General features: G+C 37.2%; 1 protein-coding gene across 4 annotated transcripts in view; it reads right to left on the reverse strand.

Moving 5' to 3' along the window:
• The window catches only part of ADK (adenosine kinase), a 498,350-nt gene that overhangs the window by 20,986 nt on the left and 455,013 nt on the right, over positions 1 to 22,351 (reverse strand). For all 4 annotated transcript variants that reach the window (XM_077778630.1, XM_077778632.1, XM_077778631.1 and 1 more), the window contains one exon: positions 16,184 to 16,270. In XM_077778630.1, the coding sequence (XP_077634756.1) occupies positions 16,184 to 16,270 (87 nt within the window). The remainder of the gene's footprint in view (positions 1 to 16,183; positions 16,271 to 22,351) is intronic.

The following is a 22,351-nucleotide window of genomic DNA, read 5'->3' on the forward strand; positions in this document are numbered from 1 at the left end:
CATAGATCTTTTAAGGTCACTATAGGAGTTTAGATTTTTAGTCTAAGTGCAACTAGAAGTCACTGAAGCAAGGAACTGAAATAATTAAGTTTCTTCCTAAAAGACTTATTTTGGCTATGGTTTAGAAAATGGAATGGAGAGCAAGAAAGAGTGAAAGTAGGAAAAGAAGTTAGAAGCCACCATAGTAAGTAGAAAATAGTAAGTAGCCTGAGCTACTTTCATGAGCTACTTTTCATGGAAGAAAAGTGGAGGGATGTAAGGTAAGATGACATGAGATATATTCTAAAAATTGACTTAAAAGAACTCACTGAAGGTATGGACAGATGGAAAGGAATGCATCACGTGTGCATTGTTGGTGAGTATGCAAACTGGTGCAGCCACTGTGGAAAACAGTATGGAGGTTCCTCAAAAAGTTACAAATAGAACTACCCTATGACTCAGCAATTGTACTACCTCCAAATAGATAAACACTAATTCAAAGGGATACATGTACTCATATTTATAGCATTATTATTTACAATACCCAAATTATGCAAGCAGCCCATGAGTCCATCAATAGATAAATGGATAAAGAAGATGTGGCCGCATGGCAAAGGAAACAACCCACAAAACTAAAAGGCAACCAACGGAATGGGAAAAGATAGTTGCAAATGACATATCAGATAAAGGGTTAATATCCAAAATCTATAAGGAACTCACCAAACTCCATGCCCGAAAAACAACCCAGTAAAGAAATGGGGAGAAGATATGAACAGACACTTCTCCAAAGAGGACATCCAGATGGCCAACAGACACATGAAACGATGCTCAGCATCCCTCCTCCTCAGGGAAATACAAATCAAAACCTCACTGAGATACCACCTCACACCACTCAGAGTGGCTAAAATGAACAAATCAGAGAACTTTAGATGCTGGCGAGGATGTGGAGAAATGGGCACCCTCCTACACTGTTGGTGGGAATGTAAACTGGTGCAGCCCCTCTGGAAAACAGTGTGGAGGTTCCTCAAAAAGTTAACAACAGAACCCCCCTATGACCCAACAATAGCACTGCTAGGAATTAACCAAGGGATACAGGAGTGCTGATGCATAGGAGCATATGTACCCCAGTGTTCATAGCAGCACTCTCAACAATAGCCAAAACATGGAAAGCGCCCAAGTGTCCATCAACAGATGAATGGATCAAGAAGATGTGGTATATCTATACGATGGACTACTACATGGCAATGAGAAAGAATGAAAGCTGGCCATGTGTAGCAACATGGATGGACCTTGAGGGTGTTATGCTGAGTGAAATAAGTCAGGCAGAGAAGGACAAATATCATATGTTTGCATGTATAGGAGGATTGGGAGGAACTTAATGGAGGACCATGGGGGAGAAGAAGGGGAGAAATGGTTGGGGAAAGGGAGAGAGGCAAACCATGAGAGACTCTTGAATGCTGAGAACAAACTGAGGACTCATAGGTGTGGGGGCGGAGGGAGGAGATAGGCATGGAGGAGGGCAATTGTGGGGATGAGCGACGGGTGTTATATGGAAACCAATTTGACAATAAACTGTAAAAAATAAATAAATAAAAAAATTCAACAATCTGAAAAAATAAATAAATAAAACATTAAAAAATTAAAAAAAAAAAAAGAAGATGTGGTATGGGGCTCCTGGGTGGCTCAGTCAGTTGAGCATCCAACTCTTGATTTTGGGTCAGGTCATCATCTCACAGTTTTCTGAGTTTGAGTCCCTCATGTGCTCTGAGCTGATAGTACGGAGCCTGCTTAAGATTCCCTCCTTCTCTGTCCCTCCTCCTCTTGTACTCTCTTAGTTCTCTCAAAATAAATAAACTTTTTTAAAAAAGATGTGGTATATATAAATATACAGTGAAATATTACTCATCCATAAAAAGAATGACATCTTGGGGCGCCTGGGTGGCTTAGTCGGTTAAGCGTCCGACTTTCGCTTAGGTCATGATCTCGCGGTTCGTGGGTTCGAGCCCCGCGTCGGGCCCTGTGCTGACTGCCAGCTTAGAGCCTGGAGCCTGTTTCAGTCTGTGACTCCCTCTCTCTCTGACCCTTCCCTGCTCACGCTGTCTCTCTCTCTCTCCTAGAAATAAATAAAACATTAAAAAAAAAAATTTAAAAAAAAAAAAAAAAAGAATGACATCTTGCCATTTGCAACAATGTGGACAGAGCTAGAAAGTATAATGTTAAGTGAAATAAGTCAGAGAAAGAGAAATACCATATGATTTCACTCATATGTGTAGTTTAAGAAACAAAACAAATGAGCAAAGGGGAAAAAAAGAGAGACAAAGAAACAGATTCTTTTTTTTTTTTATGTTTTTTAATTTATTTCTAGGAGAGAGAGAGAGAGAGAGACAGCGTGAGCAGGGGAGGGTTAGAGAGAGAGGGAGTCACAGACTCCGAAACAGGCTCCAGGCTCTGAGCTGGCAGTCAGCACAGGGCCCGACGCGGGGCTCGAACCCACGAATCGCGAGCTCATGACCTAAGTGAAAGTCGGACGCTCAACCAACTAAGCCACCCAGGCGCCCCACGCAGAAACAGATTCTTAACTATAGAGAACAAACTGATGGTTATCAGAGGGGAAGTGGGTGAGGAGAACAGGTGAAGTAGGTGATGGGGATGGTGTTCTTTTGAAGAACACCAGGTGATATATGGAATTGCTGAATCACTATATTGTACACCTGAAACTAATAACACTATATGTTAGCTAACTGGAATTAAAATTAAAACTTAATTAAAAAAATGACTCCTAGGTTTCCAGTTTGAGATTCAGGGTATTCGATGTTCCATGTGTTGTGTTATAGATGGATTGTGCTGTAGGGAACATTTTCAGAACCATAAGTATGAGTAAACGTGTGTAGCCAGGCATACAAACATACACATTTATAGAGTTCATCCATCCATTAACCTTTTAAGAAAAGTCACCTCCTCTCTAGCATTGCTTAGGGGGTTAGTTGATATACTTTGTGCATGTAAATCAACTCTTACTACTAACTGAACCCAGGGGAGGGGATCTGATCCAAGAGCAAACAACTTATGGTTCTCCCATTGTCCTATGGATGAATGGCACAAAATTGAGCTCGCCTAATGTTCTCCTTAAGGAGCCAGGATGGAAAGCAAAGTAAGACTAGGAAGCTGATTGTGAGGTAGGAAGACACACACACACAATGGTAGCTGAGTAACATTAATGTGTAAGCACTGGAGTGAAGATCCATGAATATCTGCTATTTGGGACCCTAGAACTTATTTGAAACTAGAATTACAATCTGGCCCCACTCTCAGTGAAAGCCTGTCCAGTTCTGGCTCTTGTATGAGATTCCTTTTATAATAGAATAACACATAATAACACCTTATGATGTGTCAGGCACTGTGCTTTACAAACACTATTTCATTTAACTTTCATGATAACCCAAGTGATATAGGCACTCATTATCCTCATTTTTATAGATGAAGAAACTAAGGCTTAGAAATGTTAAGTAACTTGTCCATAGTCCCACAACTAGTTAATGGCAGTACCAGGATTCAAACCTGTCTTGAGGCCCACTGTCATAACCACTATGTTATAATGTCTTCCTTAATGCTTGTGTGCTTCCTTAAAAAAAAAAAAATCCTTATCCTGAGCTAAATGAAATGAATTTCTGTTACTTTTGTTCAAAGCAGTCAGATGAAACAGTGCCTTAAAGCCAAAGTATGGCTGCCTATTATATCTTACCTTTCCCTTCCATGCCAACAAGTTTTCTCACATAGTTGTCATTCTTAAGAAGACTGAATAGAACAAAATATACTGCTGTACTGTAGGGATGTTTTTTTTTTTAATATTTTTATTTATTTCTAGGAGAGAGAGACAGCGTGAGTAGGGGAGGGTCAGAGAGAGAGGGAGATACAGACTCTGAAATAGGCTCCAGGCTCTGAGCTGGCAGTCAGCACAGAGCCCGACGCGGGGCTCGAACTCACGAACCGTGAGATCATGACCTAAGCGAAAGTCGGACGCTTAACCGACTAAGCCACCCAGGTGCCCCTGTACTGTAGGGATTTTGAAATGTACATGTAAAAAATAGGATGTTAACTATAAATCCATATCTTTTCTTTTTCCTCTGCTTTTGAACACTTTAATATAGAATAAAGATCTAAATACAACTGTGAAGGGGCACCTAGCTGGCTCAGTTGGTAGAGGATACAACTCTTGATTTTGGGGTTGTGAATTCAAGCTCCATACTGGGTCTAGAGCTTACTTCAATAAATACATACACACATATACAACTGTGGAAAACCAATTTCCTCTATCTCTTGAAAAATTAAAAGAAAGAGCTCTGGTGGTGCCCTCTTATGCAACAAAACTTTGTAATCTGCTATTTCATGGCTTAAAGACTTAACTCAGGGTAGAATTGGCTTATTATTACATAGCATTTCAAAGGCAAAGAACAATCTCCCCAAATCTTTCACTGTCCTTTCTGACAGAGTCTGTTACTTCTAGGCTTTAGAAGAGGCTATCCTTCACATTATTATCATTTTTTATTAGTCATTTAGGCAGGCTGGGACAGTAGTACCAAAAGGCCTGAGAAGTTTACCATAGTGTAGTAAATAAATGATTATAGATAAGAGAGGAAGACTAATTTTAAGTCTAATGATCAAACCATTATTTTATTTTATTTATTTTATTTTATAGAGAGAGCATGAGCAGAGGAGAGGGGCTTAGGGAGAGACAAAATCTTAGGCCGGCTCCATGCTGAATGTGAAGCCTGACACTGGGCTCAATCCCATGACTCTGGGATCATAACTTAAGCTGATATCAAGAATTGGATGCTCAACTAACTCAGCCACCCAGGCATCCCAGTAAAACTTATTTTAAATAAGTTTTCAGTTTTGTGTTCATTATCCTAGGTGATTTTTTTGACCATGACATTTTTCTAGCCATTTGCAAGTGGGCAGGGAGAGTGTTTATAGGAATACTTTTATCAAATTTAATAGCTAATTCAATTTCTATAGAAGGTAAACAACCCCTCAGTCTGACCTTTCCTTTTACACAGGTGTACATCAACTTAAGAAAAAAATCTTTTCTTATGTTTATGTATATTTGAGATAGAGAGAAAGACGAGCACAAGCAGGGGAGGGGCAGAGAGAGAAGGAAACAGAATCTGAAGCAGGGTCCAGGTTCTGAGCTATCAGCATAGAGCCTGATGGGGGCTTAAACCTACCAGCTGTGAGATCATGAGCTGAGCTGAAGTTGGATGCTTAACTGATTGAGCCATCTACGTGCCCCACATCAACTTTCTTAACCTTTAAGATGGTGACTAACTACAGCAAGCCAGAGTACTTTATTTAAAAAATTTTTAAAAATGGGTTGTTCATTTTTTGAGAGAGCGAGCAGGGGAGGGGCAGAGAGAGTGGGGGACACAGAATCCCAAGCAGGGTCCAGGCTCTGAGATGTCAGCACAGAGCCTGATGCAGGGCTTGAACTCACAAACTGTGAAATCATGACCTGAGCCAAAGTTGGATGCTTAACTTACTGAGCCACCCAGGCACCCCAAACCAGAATATTTCAGATTCTTTTTTAATGAAGAATGGTGGGGCATCTGGGTGGCTTAGTTGGTTAAGTGTTCGACTCTAGATTTCAGCTCAGGTCATAATCTTACAGTTGTGAGATCAAGTCCCATGTTGGGCTCTGTGCTGACAATGTGGAGCCTACTTGGGATTCTCTCTTCTTCTCTGCTCCTTCACCCCAGATAAATAAATATAAACATTAAAAAAATGAAGAATGGTATCTATGGGTGCCTGAGTGGTTAAGTTGGTTTGGCATTCAACTCTTGATTTTAGCTTGGGTCATGATCCCAGGGTTTTGGGATCAAGCCCCACATTGAGCTCTGTGCTGGACATGGAGGCTGCTTAAGGTTCTTTCTCTCTCTTCTCTCTCTTGTTCTCTCTTTCTCTCTCTTGCTCTTGTTCTCCCCTTCTCTCCTTCTTTGCCCCTCTCTCCAGCTCCTGTGCTCTCTCTCTCTAAAAAATAAAAAATGGCATCAAGAAACAAGGGTGGCATTGACAGTTTTATGTATATAGGTCATTTATATTTAATGAAGATGTTAACAGGATATTTTTTCTACAACATGTGTTTTAAATATTTTATAATTGTTTTACTACTTCTTTGAAATGGATTTTTCAGAAAAATCATGTACTTCTTCTGCTGGTTTGAGTACAGATCATGGTGTCTTTATATTGTGTTCTGGTGTTAGCCTAATTACTGGAGTGATAAAAACTCTGGAAAACCTTTACCTGTTAAATTCATATATTAAACAAGTCACAACCTTGAAATCTTGGTCTGTCTGAAAACACCATTAAAAGTGCTTGACTATTATTACTGGAGGAAATTTTTAATAAAAGCTAATTAAGCTACAAAACTCCCAAGCGGTTAACTGATTTTAGGGGCTAAATTTCTGGTGCTTCTAATTATCCTCTGATGGCTTTACTTAGTGTTTCACAACCATGGCAGATGACAATGAAAAGCTACAGTGAAATTCATCCACCCTGACACTGTGCTAAGCACCGGCTTCTCCCTCTCCAAGTTAAATCAATACTCTGTTTGAGTAAACACATTTACAGCTTTATTAGGATGTCTTGCTTGTTCTGTAACAGCTACTTGAAGCTGTGGTAACAAATCGACTCAACTCAGTTAAACCTAGAGAGCTGGGTAAGAGGCCCATCGATAAGGTTGTTATAAAAATAAACTGCAGGAGATCAGAAAGCTGGAGCAAACAGTCTGGTAAATGTCAATATTTTCCTTTACAGAGGATGACAAAACAGTGAGATCATGTGGAAAGTCTTTTTCTCCCCCCCCTTAAAAATGTTTCTTGTTTCAATTGGATAAAAGCATTTCTACTTCTTGAGCACAACTCTTCTGAATGAAATTTTTGCTTCCTAATTCCCATGTGCATCTGGAACAGGAAGCTGATGTAAATACTTGGTATTTTCCCTGCCGTTTCAGATTCTTAATTTCCTTCATATTTGGTCTTCAGTGACTTTGTAAAATGACCTTATTCAAGTTACCTGGAATACCTGGGGGGCTCAGTCTTACCTTCTTTTTCCTAATGAAACAAAACTTTTGTCATCTGTATTTGGGAGGTCATTGCAATGCAGTATTTACTCTTGCTAGAATATCTGTGAGACCCGATGTTGTACTTCCCAAATTAGGCCTTCCATATTTATGTGTTTAACAAGACCAAACAGTGTTAGCTTTAGACAGGTCACACAAACTCCTGACTAGTGGTAGTACATAAAAATGTCTGCTACCTATTAGGAGCGAGCTTCCACAGTGGCTATAGTCCTACCAAATAAGAACTTATATACCCTCTTTTAGATTCTCACAGGTTGCTCAAAGGACTAACATCTGGCAGGAAATTCCCACTTCAATTTGGTAGCTTAGACTACCCAGATGTGACAAAGTAATGGTTTCCCTCAGCGGTAAAGTACTCAGATGTGAATTCTTTTTCTTTCATTTTCTATGTAGACTAGTTAGTAAAATTTTGTTTTGTTATGCTTTGACTTCATATTGACTACCAACTAGTCATGAACTCAAGTAACAAGCTATGACCCATATATATGCCAGAAAACACAGATTTTTCTGGAAAAAAAATCAACAAACAGTAAAATTTGAAACAACTTAAAAAGCTACTTTGCCTGCCAGGGTAAGGTCTGACTTAGCAGGTATTTACACAATGAAAACCAAAGCCTAAGTAGTGTCAGATGGTACAGTGACTGACATGGACAGGGAGTCAGTTCAGAGCAAAGGTTCCTTTACAATAGCTTAGCACCACACAACCTCCCACACAAAGTGAGCAATTGAGCAGCATGGTATAATATATGGGCAACTGGCCAGTGCTGTAACTATGAGGATAACTTATTTCCCCTTTCTGGTGACTGAAAATGGAAACCTGTCAAATTCTATTAACATGGCATGGGATACTGGATTTGAATTAAAAAACAAAACAAAACAAAAGTCAAACCAAAAAACTTTTCAATGCCCCCACTTCAGGAAAGATCCTGAAGAGGACCGCTAAACCCCTTGTTTAACTTGTATAGTCAAGTTGCTTTTTTGCCCTAACCCCTTTCAAAATACTGCTTTAAAGATCATTCCTCCTTATGAAACAAAAATGTGCAAGATCAGGTTAGAATTTGAATTTTAAGCCTAATGTGTGATCTCTGATGTGGTTCTTCCCAAAATAAGAGTTTTAGCATATGCTTCTGTTTATAGTTGAAGTCAAACATCTTGGATACCCATATGCCAAGAAAATGTACATCAAAGATTTCTATCTTTTTGGGATATTGACTCTTGCTTGACCTATGTATTTCCAAGAGGCCTATATAACAGACTGCTCAAAGGACAACTTTCATTTGGGTTATTAACATGTATAATTATTGGTCTATGAATTAATAAGTCAGGAAATCTGTCTCCTACTATTGTATATTGGCAGTTAAGTACCTTTCTATGGGACTCATTTTCCTCATCTGTCAAATGGGGACTTCTGAACAGACCATGGCTTTATACTTAAAACACTGACTCGTTCCAGGGAGTTGTTTTATGAGCCACCAAATAAAATGTGAATAAGACCAAATGAGGATTTGTTTAATCTCATTTCATTCTGATTCAGAGAAGACCATGTTTGAACATAGCTTGATGACTGAAAACAGTTTGAAACCTGAAAACCAGAAAATGTGATTTTTTTTAATGCTTATCTTGTTATTTTATTTCTCAGCTTGAATATTCAGAAAATGTGATTTTTAAAAGTATTCCCTTTCAGCACTAAATATAATATACTTAGAAAACAAAAAGGCTCATCAGGACGAGGAAGGTCATAGCTGCCTGAATAAGGAGATGATAGTAAACTTACTTGTGTGAGCATATTTATGCCCTAATTCATAAGCAAGATAACTAATATTGTTATTATTTAATTCAATTGAAAAACCTTTATTTGGTCAGCTGACAATTCTTCCCAGAAGGGTGATTCTAAAATTTTAAGAGTGTTTGATGATAGAAACTGGTTTTTAATTTGCCATCTATTTCATGGACTAGAAATAAAAGAAACGTATCTCATCTCTATAAAAAAAAAATCAATGTTAGCTGGATAATTAAATGAAAAATAAATTAAAAGCCTGTGTTCATACCCCAGGTTTGGGAATTCATGTATCTGAAGTGAGAATAGTTGTGAATTTAGTAATTGTGTAATTTTTGTTTTATTCAGACTGTTGATAGTAAGAAGCGTTGTAACATCAGAGGTTCTGTTTCACACAAATTTTCATTTAAGTAGTTTGGAAGGCTGTTTCTAACGACTTATATACCATGGCTAAGACTTCTGCTAGGTCTCAAGGTTAGCCAGGCTACTAACATGACTTTATTTATTTTGATTATATTAATTACAAAGCCATTGAAGGTACACTTTAACAAATTCACACACAATTGAGACAGGATTTAAAACCGAATACTTTTAGCTTAGTGAAAACTTACTATATTGCTCCTACTTTTTCTCATATTGATAAAATCTGTTAGGTCATAGAAAGGAATTGGTCTATGGACTAGTGTTTAGAAAACCATTTTGGCTATTTCTCCTTCCTTGGAGGGGAAGATAAGATGATATACCAATGGAACAGAATATAACAAAATAATTAGGGCTAAGAACTCTGGGGTCAAACTTTTGAGTCTGAATCCTGGTTTTCACTGTGACTTTGGGCACACTTAATCTTTCCCACCTCTAAGACAGAGGAACTGTCGAGTTGAGCCTTGGCCCAGCTGCCAATCAACAGACTTGTGGAGCTAAATAAATGGTTGTCATTTTAGGTCACAAAGTTTTGGGGGTGATTTGTTATGTATACAACTAATACCTGTTATATGAATCAGACAGATATGGTAGGTAAGATTAATCAAGTCCAAGTAATAGCAGCTGGGGTCAGTAATGAATTCAAATTAATTCCATTTGACTCACAAATATTCTAGAGCAGGAAACTGATACACATATATTTTGCCATGTCACAATTCTATCTAAGAAAATTAACTTCAGAAATGTTGCTTATGACATTTTTTCTGCTCTGCCACTAAATACAATCTTATAAATACCAACATTGTTTTCTTAGAATAAGTATTTCTCAAAAATCTTCAAATATAGAAAATGTAGGTTCATATTTGAGCTTCAGGGTCTGAGCTACATGGCTCAGACTATCTGTCTTATCAGAATCTCCCAGAAGACAAAGTCCTTTGAATTGTACTATCTATTTATAATTGTTCTAGGTGGAGGTCTTCCAGGATACTAGATCTTTGAGCAAGGATTCATGTTTGTGAGAATTTCAGACTTTTCAACTTAAAATCACCTAGTATTCCATGTGAACCACAGTTATTTCTCTTTTTTTGGCATGGCTTGGGAATCATCTAGCTCTTTAAGGCAACAAAAGCTTAAATAATCTCAGGCAGTTGTTCTTGAAATTTGTTCTTGGACCCACATCAGCACTAGAATAGCTTCTTGCGAAGTGACCTATGATTGTGCATCGTGAAGTGTCCTATGACTGTGCAAGGTGTGAATCTCCCCTCCCCTGCTGTGAACTTGGGCTGTTGTCCATGGTGAATTTCTTATTACGAATGATGAAGTCAACTTCATACCGGATTTGATGGTTTTAAGGAAAATTGCTGCTTAAGAAATAAAATACCTAGGTGGCTCAGTTGGTTGGGCATCCAACTTTGGGTCAGGTCATGATCTCACAACTCATGAGTTTGAGCTCTGCATTGGGCTCTATGTGGAGCCTGGACCCTGCTTTGGATCCTGTGTCTCCCTCTCTTTCTGCCCCTGCCCCGCTCATGCTCTGTCTCTCTCAAAAATAAATAAACATTAAAAAAAGAAATAAAATACCAAAGATGTCTTACTGAAATTAAAAGACAGGAAAGGGTATTAATTGTTTCCTTGGGTGTGGGGGTGGGGGTGAGTAGGAGTATGCAGCTCTTATCTTGGTCACCATCAAATAAATCCTCTGCATATAATGAGTGCTATGAAAGTTTTGATTCTTGAGTGAATTGTTGTGAGAAATGACATATTTAACTAAGTTATTTTCTAGTTTTCTGAGTTGGACAGCTAAGAAAAGAGGTAGTGCAGAAAAAATATCACAAGAATTCTGTGACACTTCTTTACACAGCACAATTTAGCAGCAATTAAGAACAGCAGGACAGTAAGCTACACATTTGTGAACAAATAAACAAGGTGAGGGCAGAAAATATGAAGATAATTTAGAGAACATCCATGACTCTCAGAGGTATAGACACGTGCTACATGAGAGGGAAGTAGCATCCTTGTTTGAGAAACTTAAACATTTTTCTCTAATCCAAAATGCTTTTTGAAAATGAATTATAAAGTAAGATTGATTCTTCTTTTTATTAGATGGGAAATAGGATAATTATTTACATTGTGATTGCTAAGTGGCTTTAACAGTCATTTGTATACTGTAGGTAATATCTTTTATGGTGATATATTTTCTCTGCTAAAGCTGTCATGAGAAACTTAAAATAAAAAGTATAAGAGGTTAGCACACTTTACTGTCATTCAGAAGAAACTGTTCTAAGCTATATATGGCTCTTAACTACATTTAACGAAGCTTTTTTAATCCTAAGAATGTTGGTCCTTGGGTGAGGTCTCTAGTCTTTTATCTGAAAGCTATATATATATGTTCTTGGGTATAATTTGTCAAAGGTGTACTCACTTTTAGTGATTTGTAGGTCTAGTCCATATTCCTACAGCTGCCATAAAACATACAACTAAATCACATTAGATTAACACAGGCTGGTATTGACAGCCAACTGGGAACATATTGATTAGGTCCCCTTTCATGTTATTTGCTATGATTTTTCTTCTCAGTTTCATTTACTGGGAAGACACAGGGGAAGAGATTTCACCAGGAACAATGACAGTGCCTGTCACAAAATGTTCTCAATGTTTCCATTTGTTACTATGGCAGTGACAAAGAGGGTTCCAAATGAAAAGGCAGACCTGCTGTGACAAAGCACAGCAGGACAACAGGAAGAAATTTTCTCCTGACCTGGGAAATTAGGAAATCACACTTAGATTATAGAATTGTCTCCATTTCCAAGGGTACAATCGTAGCACTTGGGCTTTTGAGGGAGATTGTGAAAAGGGTAGTTCCATCAGGCCTGGCTACGGACAAATAAAGGGCAAATGTTACAGAGCGCTTAAGATCTCCAAATAGAACAAGGAGGTATGCTTGTAGAGGCTAGAGGGAATTGTCACTGTTACTGAACCCTTGAGATGGAACTATGAATTTAATTTATGTACATTTGGGGTACTCATTTTAAAATTATACATGAAAACCTATGATGTACTATAGTTATATATCTCTTATGTGGCTAATAAGAACACATGGCACTCTGGTACTGGGATATGTAATTAGCACATGGTAGATGAAGTGATGCTTCATCTAGGAAACTGGGACTGGAATATAGTTATGCAAAGTCACAAAGACAGAAATACTCTTAAGCCAGCAAGACTCAAAAGTAATAGGGGGAATATATTATCTATCTAAGGAGAGAATGTGTCAATCAGAGAGGAGATATGTTAATCAGGCAATAAAACAGAGAAAAGAAAAAGAAACTACATAGTAAATGTAAAAGTTGCCATTGCCTCTCCATTCTTATTCAAGGTAGAGAAGTATGCTTCAACAGCTGGAATATTTCCCATCCTAGTAGAAAGGCTTTCCCTAGTGTAGTGATGCAAGTAGGGGTTTTTAACCAATGGAATTTTATTTTTATTTTTTAGTATTTCCAACTAATAAGACCATCTCTATTGTAAAATGGCATGCATTAGCCTGGTGCTATTAAATGGTTGATTCATATTAACTCCTTGTGTTCAGATTCCATGCTGACCCAGCAAGTTTATGATCTGTCTTTCTGTATCTCTGTAGCACAATCGATTCTACTGCTTAGCAAAAAGCTCCTGGTTCAAACTCACCAGGGACTATAGTCCTTCGATTATTTTCCCTTTCCCTTTCTCTTTCTTTTCTGCAACAATCTTACCCTAGAGTCCTCAGAATTCTATCAGATAACAAAAACTCCTGTTCAATACATGAAATCATCTATTCAGATAATAGAAAGATTCTCTCTGTAGCAAAACCCAGCTTTGGTTAGTAAGGCTGGTCTGTGGCTCCCAGTCCTAATGATGAGATTCCTCTCAAAGTTTAGAGGGGCAAGAGTGCAGTAAGAACACTGAGTTTGGAGCCAGACTGCCCAGATTAGGATCTTAGCCCCATTATTCTCTAGGTCTATGAGACTTTGATCAAGTTACCTAACCCCTATGTATCTCAGTGTTCTCATCAGTAAAATGGGGTTAAAAATAACCTACCTCAGTGAAATTTTATGAACACTAAATGAATAAATATTTGTAAAATGCTTAAGATGCTGGTTGGCTATATAAATGTTATCTATTGCTATACTGTATACCTTGACTTACATATAACGTGCTAAACATGCCCAGATAAGGATTTCAGTTCTAAAATGACCTTGGAGTGTTCATGTCATTGCATGACTCAGTCTGTCAGGATCTGATTATCCTGGAAACTGATCAGAGTAGGGTTAAAGTGAGAAAAATGGCTACCTAATTGAGGTAGTACCAGTCAAGTCCTGCCTAGTGTCAGCCTGCCTTCCACCTTATCTAGAGTGATTTCAACAGCATGTAGTGAAATCCACTGTTTGGATCCAGGGTATGAGGAAAGAGAATAAAGTGAGGAAGCTGCCAACATATTACACAAGGGGTTGACAAATTAGAGCCTGAGGGCCAATTCTAGACTGTGGCCTGTTTTTGTATAACTGGAGAGATAAAGGTTTTTACATTTTTAGAGTGTTGTAAAAAACCAAAATCAAAACAAAAAGCAAGTACACAAACAAACAAAACTGGAATATGTAATACAGCTTGCATATGACTTGAAAACCTAACATATTCACTTTCTGGCCCTTTATAAAAAAAGTTTGTGGATCCCTGTTCCATACTCTTCCCTTACAACTTACGTCACTGTACCCCAAAAATAAATTGTAGGTAGGTAGAGTGAAATAAAAAAGAGGCTGAAGGTCCTATAAAAGAGAGCCCAAGTGTTTTGGTGAGGTAGTTCATTTATTATCTTTACCACAATACAAATGGGTAGCTAGCTGTTCCTACTTTAGTACCCTAAGAAGACTTCTCTCTCCCTCAGAAAGTCCACAAGTTTTTACTTAGTACTGGGAACATTGTGGGTAGTTAGGTGCTTGTAAAGGAGTTTGTTTTTACAGGGCTAGGTGGCCCAGGGCCCAAAGTAATGACTAATTAGGTCACCATTATAAATATGATGGTGCCTTACTAAATATTAAAAAAATAGAATACTTAATGTTTTAAGTATTTAAAGTACTTAAATAATGCATACACAAGGTATAATTTTAAAAGTTATGTACTGGTGTGCCTGGGTGGCTCAGTCAGTTAAGTATCCAGCTCTTGGTTTAGGCTGAGGTCATGATCCTGGGGTTGTGGGACTGAGGTCTGCATTGAGCCCAGTGTTGGGCCCTGAGCTTAGTATGGAACCTGCTTGAGATTCTCTCTCTCTCTCCCTTTCCCTTTGCTCTTCTCCCCGACTCATGTGCACAATCTCTCTAAAATAAAATTTAAAAAAAGTTATATAAGAAGATTCCGGTTTAACCAATTTTAAGTGAGAAATCCATGGTGTTTCCTTAACATATTACAGAATTTAGCCCAATTCTGGAAAAGATATTTTTAGCCTACATGGATTTATAGCTCTGAAGAAATATGGCATAGAAAAAAATAGCTGCAAAACACTCTAATCAATGATGAAGGCTTTCAAAGCAAAAGACACAAAAGATACAAGCATGATAGTAAAGTAGAATGTTATCTGTGGTATGTACTCTTTCCAAAGAAAAGGGCATTGGGGTATGCTATGAGTCTATTGGTTAACAGCTCATTTAAGAATAGGCATGAATATTTTCAAAGAAGGAAATATGAGAAGTTTATGTTGGTAAAAAAGATCACTAAAAGAATATCTGTATTTTAAATTATACTATCTTAATACCATCACATAATTTAAGTTTCCCATGATTCAAATTATCTTCCAAGGAAAGGAGGACTATGGTCAACTCTATTTGCCTTTTTTTTTTTGGTTCCTGTTCAAGACTGATGTTCTAAGAAATAAACAGAGATCAGGAGGGACTCTTCTGGATTATCAGTCAGGAATGTAAAGCTTTCTAGAAACCATGGTCTAGCTTAACTACTCTTAACTAGAAGGGGTTTAGATGTAGCAAAAGAACCTTTGTACCTGATTTTAGATCAATCTAAGTCATCAAGCAAAAGATCTTCCAATTGTCTTCAATTTATTTTTGAGTACTCATTCGAAAAATGATTTAGTCCTTATAAATTGTGCCAGTTCTTTTTATTCTTTTTTTTTTAATGTTTATTTAGTTTTGAGAGAGAGAGGGAGAGAGCATGAGTGGGGGAGAGGCAGAGAGAGAAGGAGACAAAGAATCCAAAGCAGGCTCCAGGCTCTGAGCTGTGAGCCTGATGCAGAGCTTGAACTCACGAACGGTGAGATCATGGCCTAAGCTGAAGTCAGATGCTTAACCGACTGAGCCATCCAGGTGCCCTGTGCCAGTTCTTACTAGGTCTGAACCAGACAAAAATTTAACCCTTTCTAATATATCATAAACATTCAACTACTGTGTTAGAAACAGATGTTTTAACCAAATGATACAATCCAAAGATACTATCCTTAGTTATTAGAATACTGTTTAAAATTCACCACAACTTGTTTAAAAGAACAACAATGTATTGACATTTAAGTCTGAAGGACTATGAATACACTATATACTATACTTGATGATTTGATGTAGCTTGTTTATGCAATATTCTCACAGACACAATTAATCTTGTGAAAATGACTGGGGTATAGCATAATAGAAAATTATCTTTAAGCCAAAAATAAGTATTTTTTCTGTAGTAAAATACCTTATAATATTCACAGTGATAGTAGCATATGGAAAGAACACTAGGAGTTAATTATTTAAAAGAAGAAATTAAGTTATTAAATTTGTAAATCTTGGCTAGAGGTAGAGGCAAGGGTTAAAGGAAATGTTTAACTTATAAGTATGAAATAAATGAGTCTGTACCTCCAACAAATGCATCTCCGGCTCCATTGGTATCAACAATTTCTTCCTGGTTTTGATCCAAGACAGCAAAAGCGGTGACTTCATTTTCTGCAAGTAGAGCCAAAGAAAGGCAGACTGACTTCTCTTTGTAACACTCATTTGCAAACTTACCTAGTAAAGTTTGAATCTCCTTGACCATTCATTATTCAAAGACAGAGACAGAACCTCCATATTCTGTACAAGAGTACTTGGGAACCAAGATGCAAAGTCTGTAAATAATGCTTTTTTGGGGTAATTTTCAGCATACACATGCTGTATGTGTTTTGTTAGAGCTATATCCAGGTAGTTCACATGTTTTGGGAATGACTGTAAATCATAGCAGTACTTTTTTAGACAGTATAAATACTTGAACAGAAACTACAAGCAAAAGAAAATGTTTGTAAGGATTGGATCCTGGATCTCTAATAAAGCTTCAAGCCTCACTGCATTCTTGGCAGTGAAATCTCGGATACAGTTGAAGAGCTGTAAGTTTAAAATATATAAATAATGAGTCTTGTGTGTTTCTCTACAGATAATCACAATGGGATAATAAAAAATGCAACTATTATTCCATTATGCTACTTCAGGCCAATGTTAAGAATTACTGATTTTAGTGGGCTTATTACCAATAACCTAATCTGGTTACCTTTTACAAAAGAGTTACTATTTCCTTTAAACTGTATGTCAACTAGCAAAAGGGAAAGCTACCACTAAATGCTTGCGTAGAACAAAAGGGACAGTGCAATGGGTTCTTCTCTTATAGCAGTCTGGACTAGGGCTTGGTTGTTTTGACTATAAAGTAACCTAATACTTTAAATTTGGCACTTAACAGTGGAATGGAGTTATTTGTGATGAAATTTGGCCCAGTGAACATCTGCAAAACATTGGATAGTGCTTTTTACTGGTGGCTGGAACTTCTGAAATCACAAATTTGCATCCCTTATGGGGACAAATGTGGCCAAGACTTATAAACTTCAGTCTCACCTAAGAGAGAGGGAAAAGGAGATATTGAACACCTTAGGGTTTTAAAAAAGAACCTAAGAATCTCAAAAAGCATGTTCTGGGGGCACCTGGGTGTCTTAGTTGGTTGAATATCTGTCTTTGGTTCAGGTCATGATCTCCTGGTTTATGAGTTTGAGCCCTGTGTTGGGCTCTGTGCTGACAGCTCAGAGCCTGAAGCCTGTTTTGGATTCTGTGTCTCCCTTTGTCTTTGCCCCTCCCCACTCATGCTATGTTCCTCTCTCAAAAATAAATAAACATAAAAAAAAAAAAAGCATATTCTGTCTGCTTCTATTACCTGGTACTAAATGTTACTTTCAACAAGAGATAAGCTCAGATATGATAGTGAAAAAAAAATCCTACTGGAAAGATTGGTATTCATGAAGAATACCAATCACTTAGTGATCCCTTTTGACCATATGACTGTAGATGCTAAGACTCCGTACCAGAAGCATCTACTTAAACTCGTTAAGTAACTAACTTTCCACACTTTGTAACACCAGGACCTACATGGTACTTAGTAAGATTTTGATTAAGTGGAAGTTAAGGCATAAATACCCAGGATTACATTTTCTAGGGAGTATGCAGTACATATTGCTACACAGGCAGAAAAAAAAAAGTAAGCAGACTTTACTAGAAACAATTAGGAAAGGGCTACAATCTGATTTAGGAAAAAGGACTAGATCATAAATATTTATAAAGAAATCTGATTTTATTACTTCCAAGTACAAGTCATAGTATAAAGAGAATTAACAAGTGTAAAGTAAGAACAAACAGCCACTAAATAAGTAAAATTGGCTAAGTTAATGATGCCATTACCATTTATAATAGGGTTACATTGTGTAATAATAAAATATGTCTATAAAACACTTAAGGTAATGTAAGTATTAATATAAGAATTAATCACTGGAGTACAGATTTTAAAATAATTATATACAAATGGTAAGTAAGCCATAATTAGATATAATTCCTTGAGTTCTTTGTTCGAAAAAGTCATTGATTTCTGGTTGGATAAGTCTTTATTATGAATAGAACCTAAATCAAAATTGAAGAGATTTTGAACTCTGTTCTTTTTTTTTTTTTTAATGTTTTATTTATTTCTAGGAGAGAGAGAGAGAGAGACAGCATGAGCAGGGAAGGGTCAGAGAGAGAGGGAGTCACAGACTGAAACAGGCTCCAGGCTCTGAGCTGGCAGTCAGCACAGAGCCTGACGCGGGGCTCGAACCCACGAACCACGAGATCATGACCTAAGCGAAAGTCGGACGCTTAACCGACTAAGCCACCCAGGCGCCCCCTGAACTCTGTTCTTAAGAATCATGATTTCTGGGGTGCCTGGTGGCTCAGTTGGTTAGGCGTCTGACTTGGTCTCAGGTCATGATCTCGTGGTCCATGGCTTCCAACCCTGTGTTGGGCTCTGTGCTGACAGCTCAGAGGCTGGAACCTGCTTCGGATTCTGTGTCTCTTTCTCTCTGCCCCTCCCCTGCTCATGCTATGTCTCCTTCTCTCTCTCAAAAATAAAATAAAATATTAAAAAAAAGAATCATGACTTCTTGATCTAAACTACTGAAAATAATTTTTTTAATGTTTATTTGTTTTTGAGAGAGAGAGCACGAGTGGGAGAGGGGCAGAGAGAGAAGGAAACAGAGGATCCAAAGTGGGCTCTGCACTGACAGCCTGAGGCGTGGCTCAAACTCACAAACCATGAGATCATGACCTGAGCCGAAGTTGGATGCTTAACTGACTGAGCCACCCAGTGCCCTTAAAGTACTGAAAATTCTAAATGAAGGCAGTTTTACTACACTATTTTCAGGATATATGTGTAGATCCTTGAGATGCTTTATCGTTAGATGTCATAGAAGTTCGATTTCTTGTAATATAAAGTAAAATTATTTTTCACCTTTTCTACTTATTAATGGAAATAAATATATAAGAATATCAAGACTGTAAAAGAGCTATCATAAATTGGTATCGATACAGTCCAGTCTCTATTATCTTTTGTATCTGGAGTTATACTGTAAGAGCTCCTTTCAAAATAATGACCCTGAAAATGTGTAAGGCCCTGAAATGTGTTCTAAATTACTGAAGAAGAATTAAACAATGTTTAATAATATTTAAGTTCAATTATATTGCTGGCACATTCTGATTTTTTGAAATGAAATGATCTAAGTTAGTTTATAGAGCTACTTAACCCCCCACTCTCCACACAACTAACTAGACAGTATTTACCAGCATGACCTATTCCATAGCCTTATAGACAATTATTGTATGAACACATGAAATATCTCACTAAATCTTAAGACACACTTATAGGCATGAACATTATTCAGCTAATGAGGCCCAGGACACTCACATGACTCACTTGGACCTAGTTTTCTTAGGTTTGATATGGGCCTGGAGTGTTGTGGGAAGAAGTAGAAAAAATAGCTTTCTGTCTCAGTTGTAGAAAAATGACATTGTTAGTTCTGATCAAGTACTTAGGATAAATTAGAGCCTTTTATTCCTGTGACTTATTCATTCAATAACTGAAAGTCTGTATCTCCTACTCTTTTTCACCCCTTTTGCTCATTCTTCTATCTCCCTCCCCCCGACAACCAACTTCAGTTTGTTCTCTGTGTTTATAAGTCTGATCCTACTTTTTGTTTATTCATTTGTTTTGTTTTTAGATTCCACATATAAGTGAAATTATATGATATTTGTCTTTCTGTGACTTATTTCACTTAGCATAACATGTTTTAGGTCCATTTATGTTGTTGCAAATGGTAAGATTTCATTCTTTTTCCTTCATCTATATATGGACACTATATAAATATAGTCAATAGTGTTATATGGTGACAGATGGTAGGTACACTTGTGGTAAGCATAGCATTAACGTATAGAGTTGTGGAATCAATAACTTTGTTGTATGCCTGAGACTAAAGCAACATGGTGTGTCAACTATACTCAGACAAAAAAAGTTTTAAAAACTAGTAAGTATATAATATGTGGGATAATATTATTAATACTATATGGAGTTGCTAATAAAAAGGCTTAGTAATTTTTTACATCTTATGACATTTTTTGTTAAATATTTTATTTTTAAGTAAACTTTACACCCAATGTGGGACTTGAACTTGCAACCCCAAGAGAAGGAGTTGCCTGCTCTACTAATTGAGCCAGCCAGGTGTCTCTCTTCTATTTGCCTTTGAAACAACCTTGAGTCAGGTCAGGTTTATAGAATTCTGTTGGCNTCAGGAGTGGTAAGATCACGACCTAAGCCAAAGTTGGATGCTCAACCGACTGAGCCATTCAGGCACCCCAAGATATTTTATATCTTAAAAAAAAGGTAAGTCAGAGTCATTGTTCATCAAATCTTTCCAAACATTTTTAAAGTGAGAAGGAAAAGGATTGGAAATAATTATTATTTCTATTTTCCAGATTTCTTTCTATAAAACCACAAAATCACGAACTTCTCCAAGCAGACAGGAAACTGAAAAGAACAATTTAGTTGATACCAGATTTGTCTGGTGTCATTTATTAGATGAGAGCCTCAGGGTACCTTCATTCAGATCAATGAAATATAGCTTACTTAAAATACAAAATAATAGGGTCGCTTAGGTGGCTCAGTCGGTTAAGTGTTGGACTTTGGCTCAGGTCATGATCTCACAGTTCATGGGTTTGAGCCCTGCATTGGGCTCTGTGCTGACAGCTTGGAGCCTGGAGCCTGCTTCATAGTCTTTGTTTCCCCCTCTCTCTGCCTCTTCCCTGTTCGAGCTCTGTCTCTCTCTCTCAAAAAATAAATAAACATTAAAAAAATGTTTAAAAAATACAAAATAATAAAATTCAAACATTCTCTGGACAGTTTATATAAACAAATAATTTACTCTTCACTTTACTATGACATAAGCTTCACTACCTAATCACTTAAGAGCACAGTCTGGCTAAAATCAAAACATCTTCACATGTCTGTAATGTTAAGTCATTTATAGTAGAGATGGCAAGTTCATACAAATGCCACAATATCTAACTGAAAAAATAATAAAAACTTCAGGTAGTAAGTGCCAAACAATTAGATTACATGTTTTTGTAGCCTTATCATTAGTAAATTAACTATATATTTTAGCATTGTATACATACAAACTCATGACAATATCCTTTGAAAATTTTGTTCAAGGTATTCTGTTTATTTATTTTTAATGTTTTATTTACTTCTGAGAGAGAGAGAGAGAGAGAGACAGCATGAGCATGGGAGGGTCAGAGAGATAAGGAGATACAGAATCTGAAGCAGGCTTCAGGCTCTGAGCTAGCTGTCAGCACAGAGCTCGATGCAGGGCTTGAACCCATGAGCTGTGAGATCATGACCTGAGCCGAAGCCGGACGCTTAACAGACTGAGCCACCCAGGCACCCCCAAGGTATTTTAAAATGTCATGTTTTGTCAATTTTTTTGACATCATCTCTAAATTGTAGGAAAGATATAACTGTTGAAGATACATAGCAGGATGAGGTGTTTTCAGTCTTAAGGTGGACTATAGTCACCACCTCTGCCTCTGCCTCTGCCTAAGGATCTTGTATGGAAAAGACAGAAGAGTGATGGCAAAATCTTCACCATAAAGTCAAAAGTATAATGAGGTAAAAAACCCACAACTCTTGAGATTCTTAAAGGAGGTTCCTCTACCTTAGCCATTCCTCATAATGAGGTAATTTTGAGAGTATTAATGTTTTTGTTTGTTTTTAATTGACCTTTTATTTGGACATAATTTTAAACTTACAGAAAAGTTTGATGAAAAATATAGAGAACTCCCATAAAACACTTATCCAGGTTCACCAGTTTTTCAGATTTTGCCACAATTTCTTTATCAATCCTTCCATATATATGTACATATTATCATTTATTCTTTCAAGCCATTTGAGCATAAATTGCACTTATCAGGCCCTTTACTTCTTAATGCAGCATTTATTTCTAAAAAAAAAGGTACTCTTTTAAGTAACCATGATGTAGTTAATAAATTAAAAAACTTGTTATTTTATCTAATTTGTATTCCATATTCCAATTTTGTTAGTTGTCCTAGGTTCTTTAGAGCAATTTTTTCATTTACTACAAGACCCAGTCTAGAATCACATATTGCTTTTAGTTATGTTTCTTTCTTTTCTTCTTTCTTTCTTTCCTTCTCTTT

This window comes from Crocuta crocuta, unplaced genomic scaffold, assembly GCF_008692635.1.
Source record: "Crocuta crocuta isolate KB4526 unplaced genomic scaffold, BGI_CrCroc_1.0 scaffold167, whole genome shotgun sequence".
NCBI lineage: Eukaryota > Metazoa > Chordata > Mammalia > Carnivora > Hyaenidae > Crocuta > Crocuta crocuta.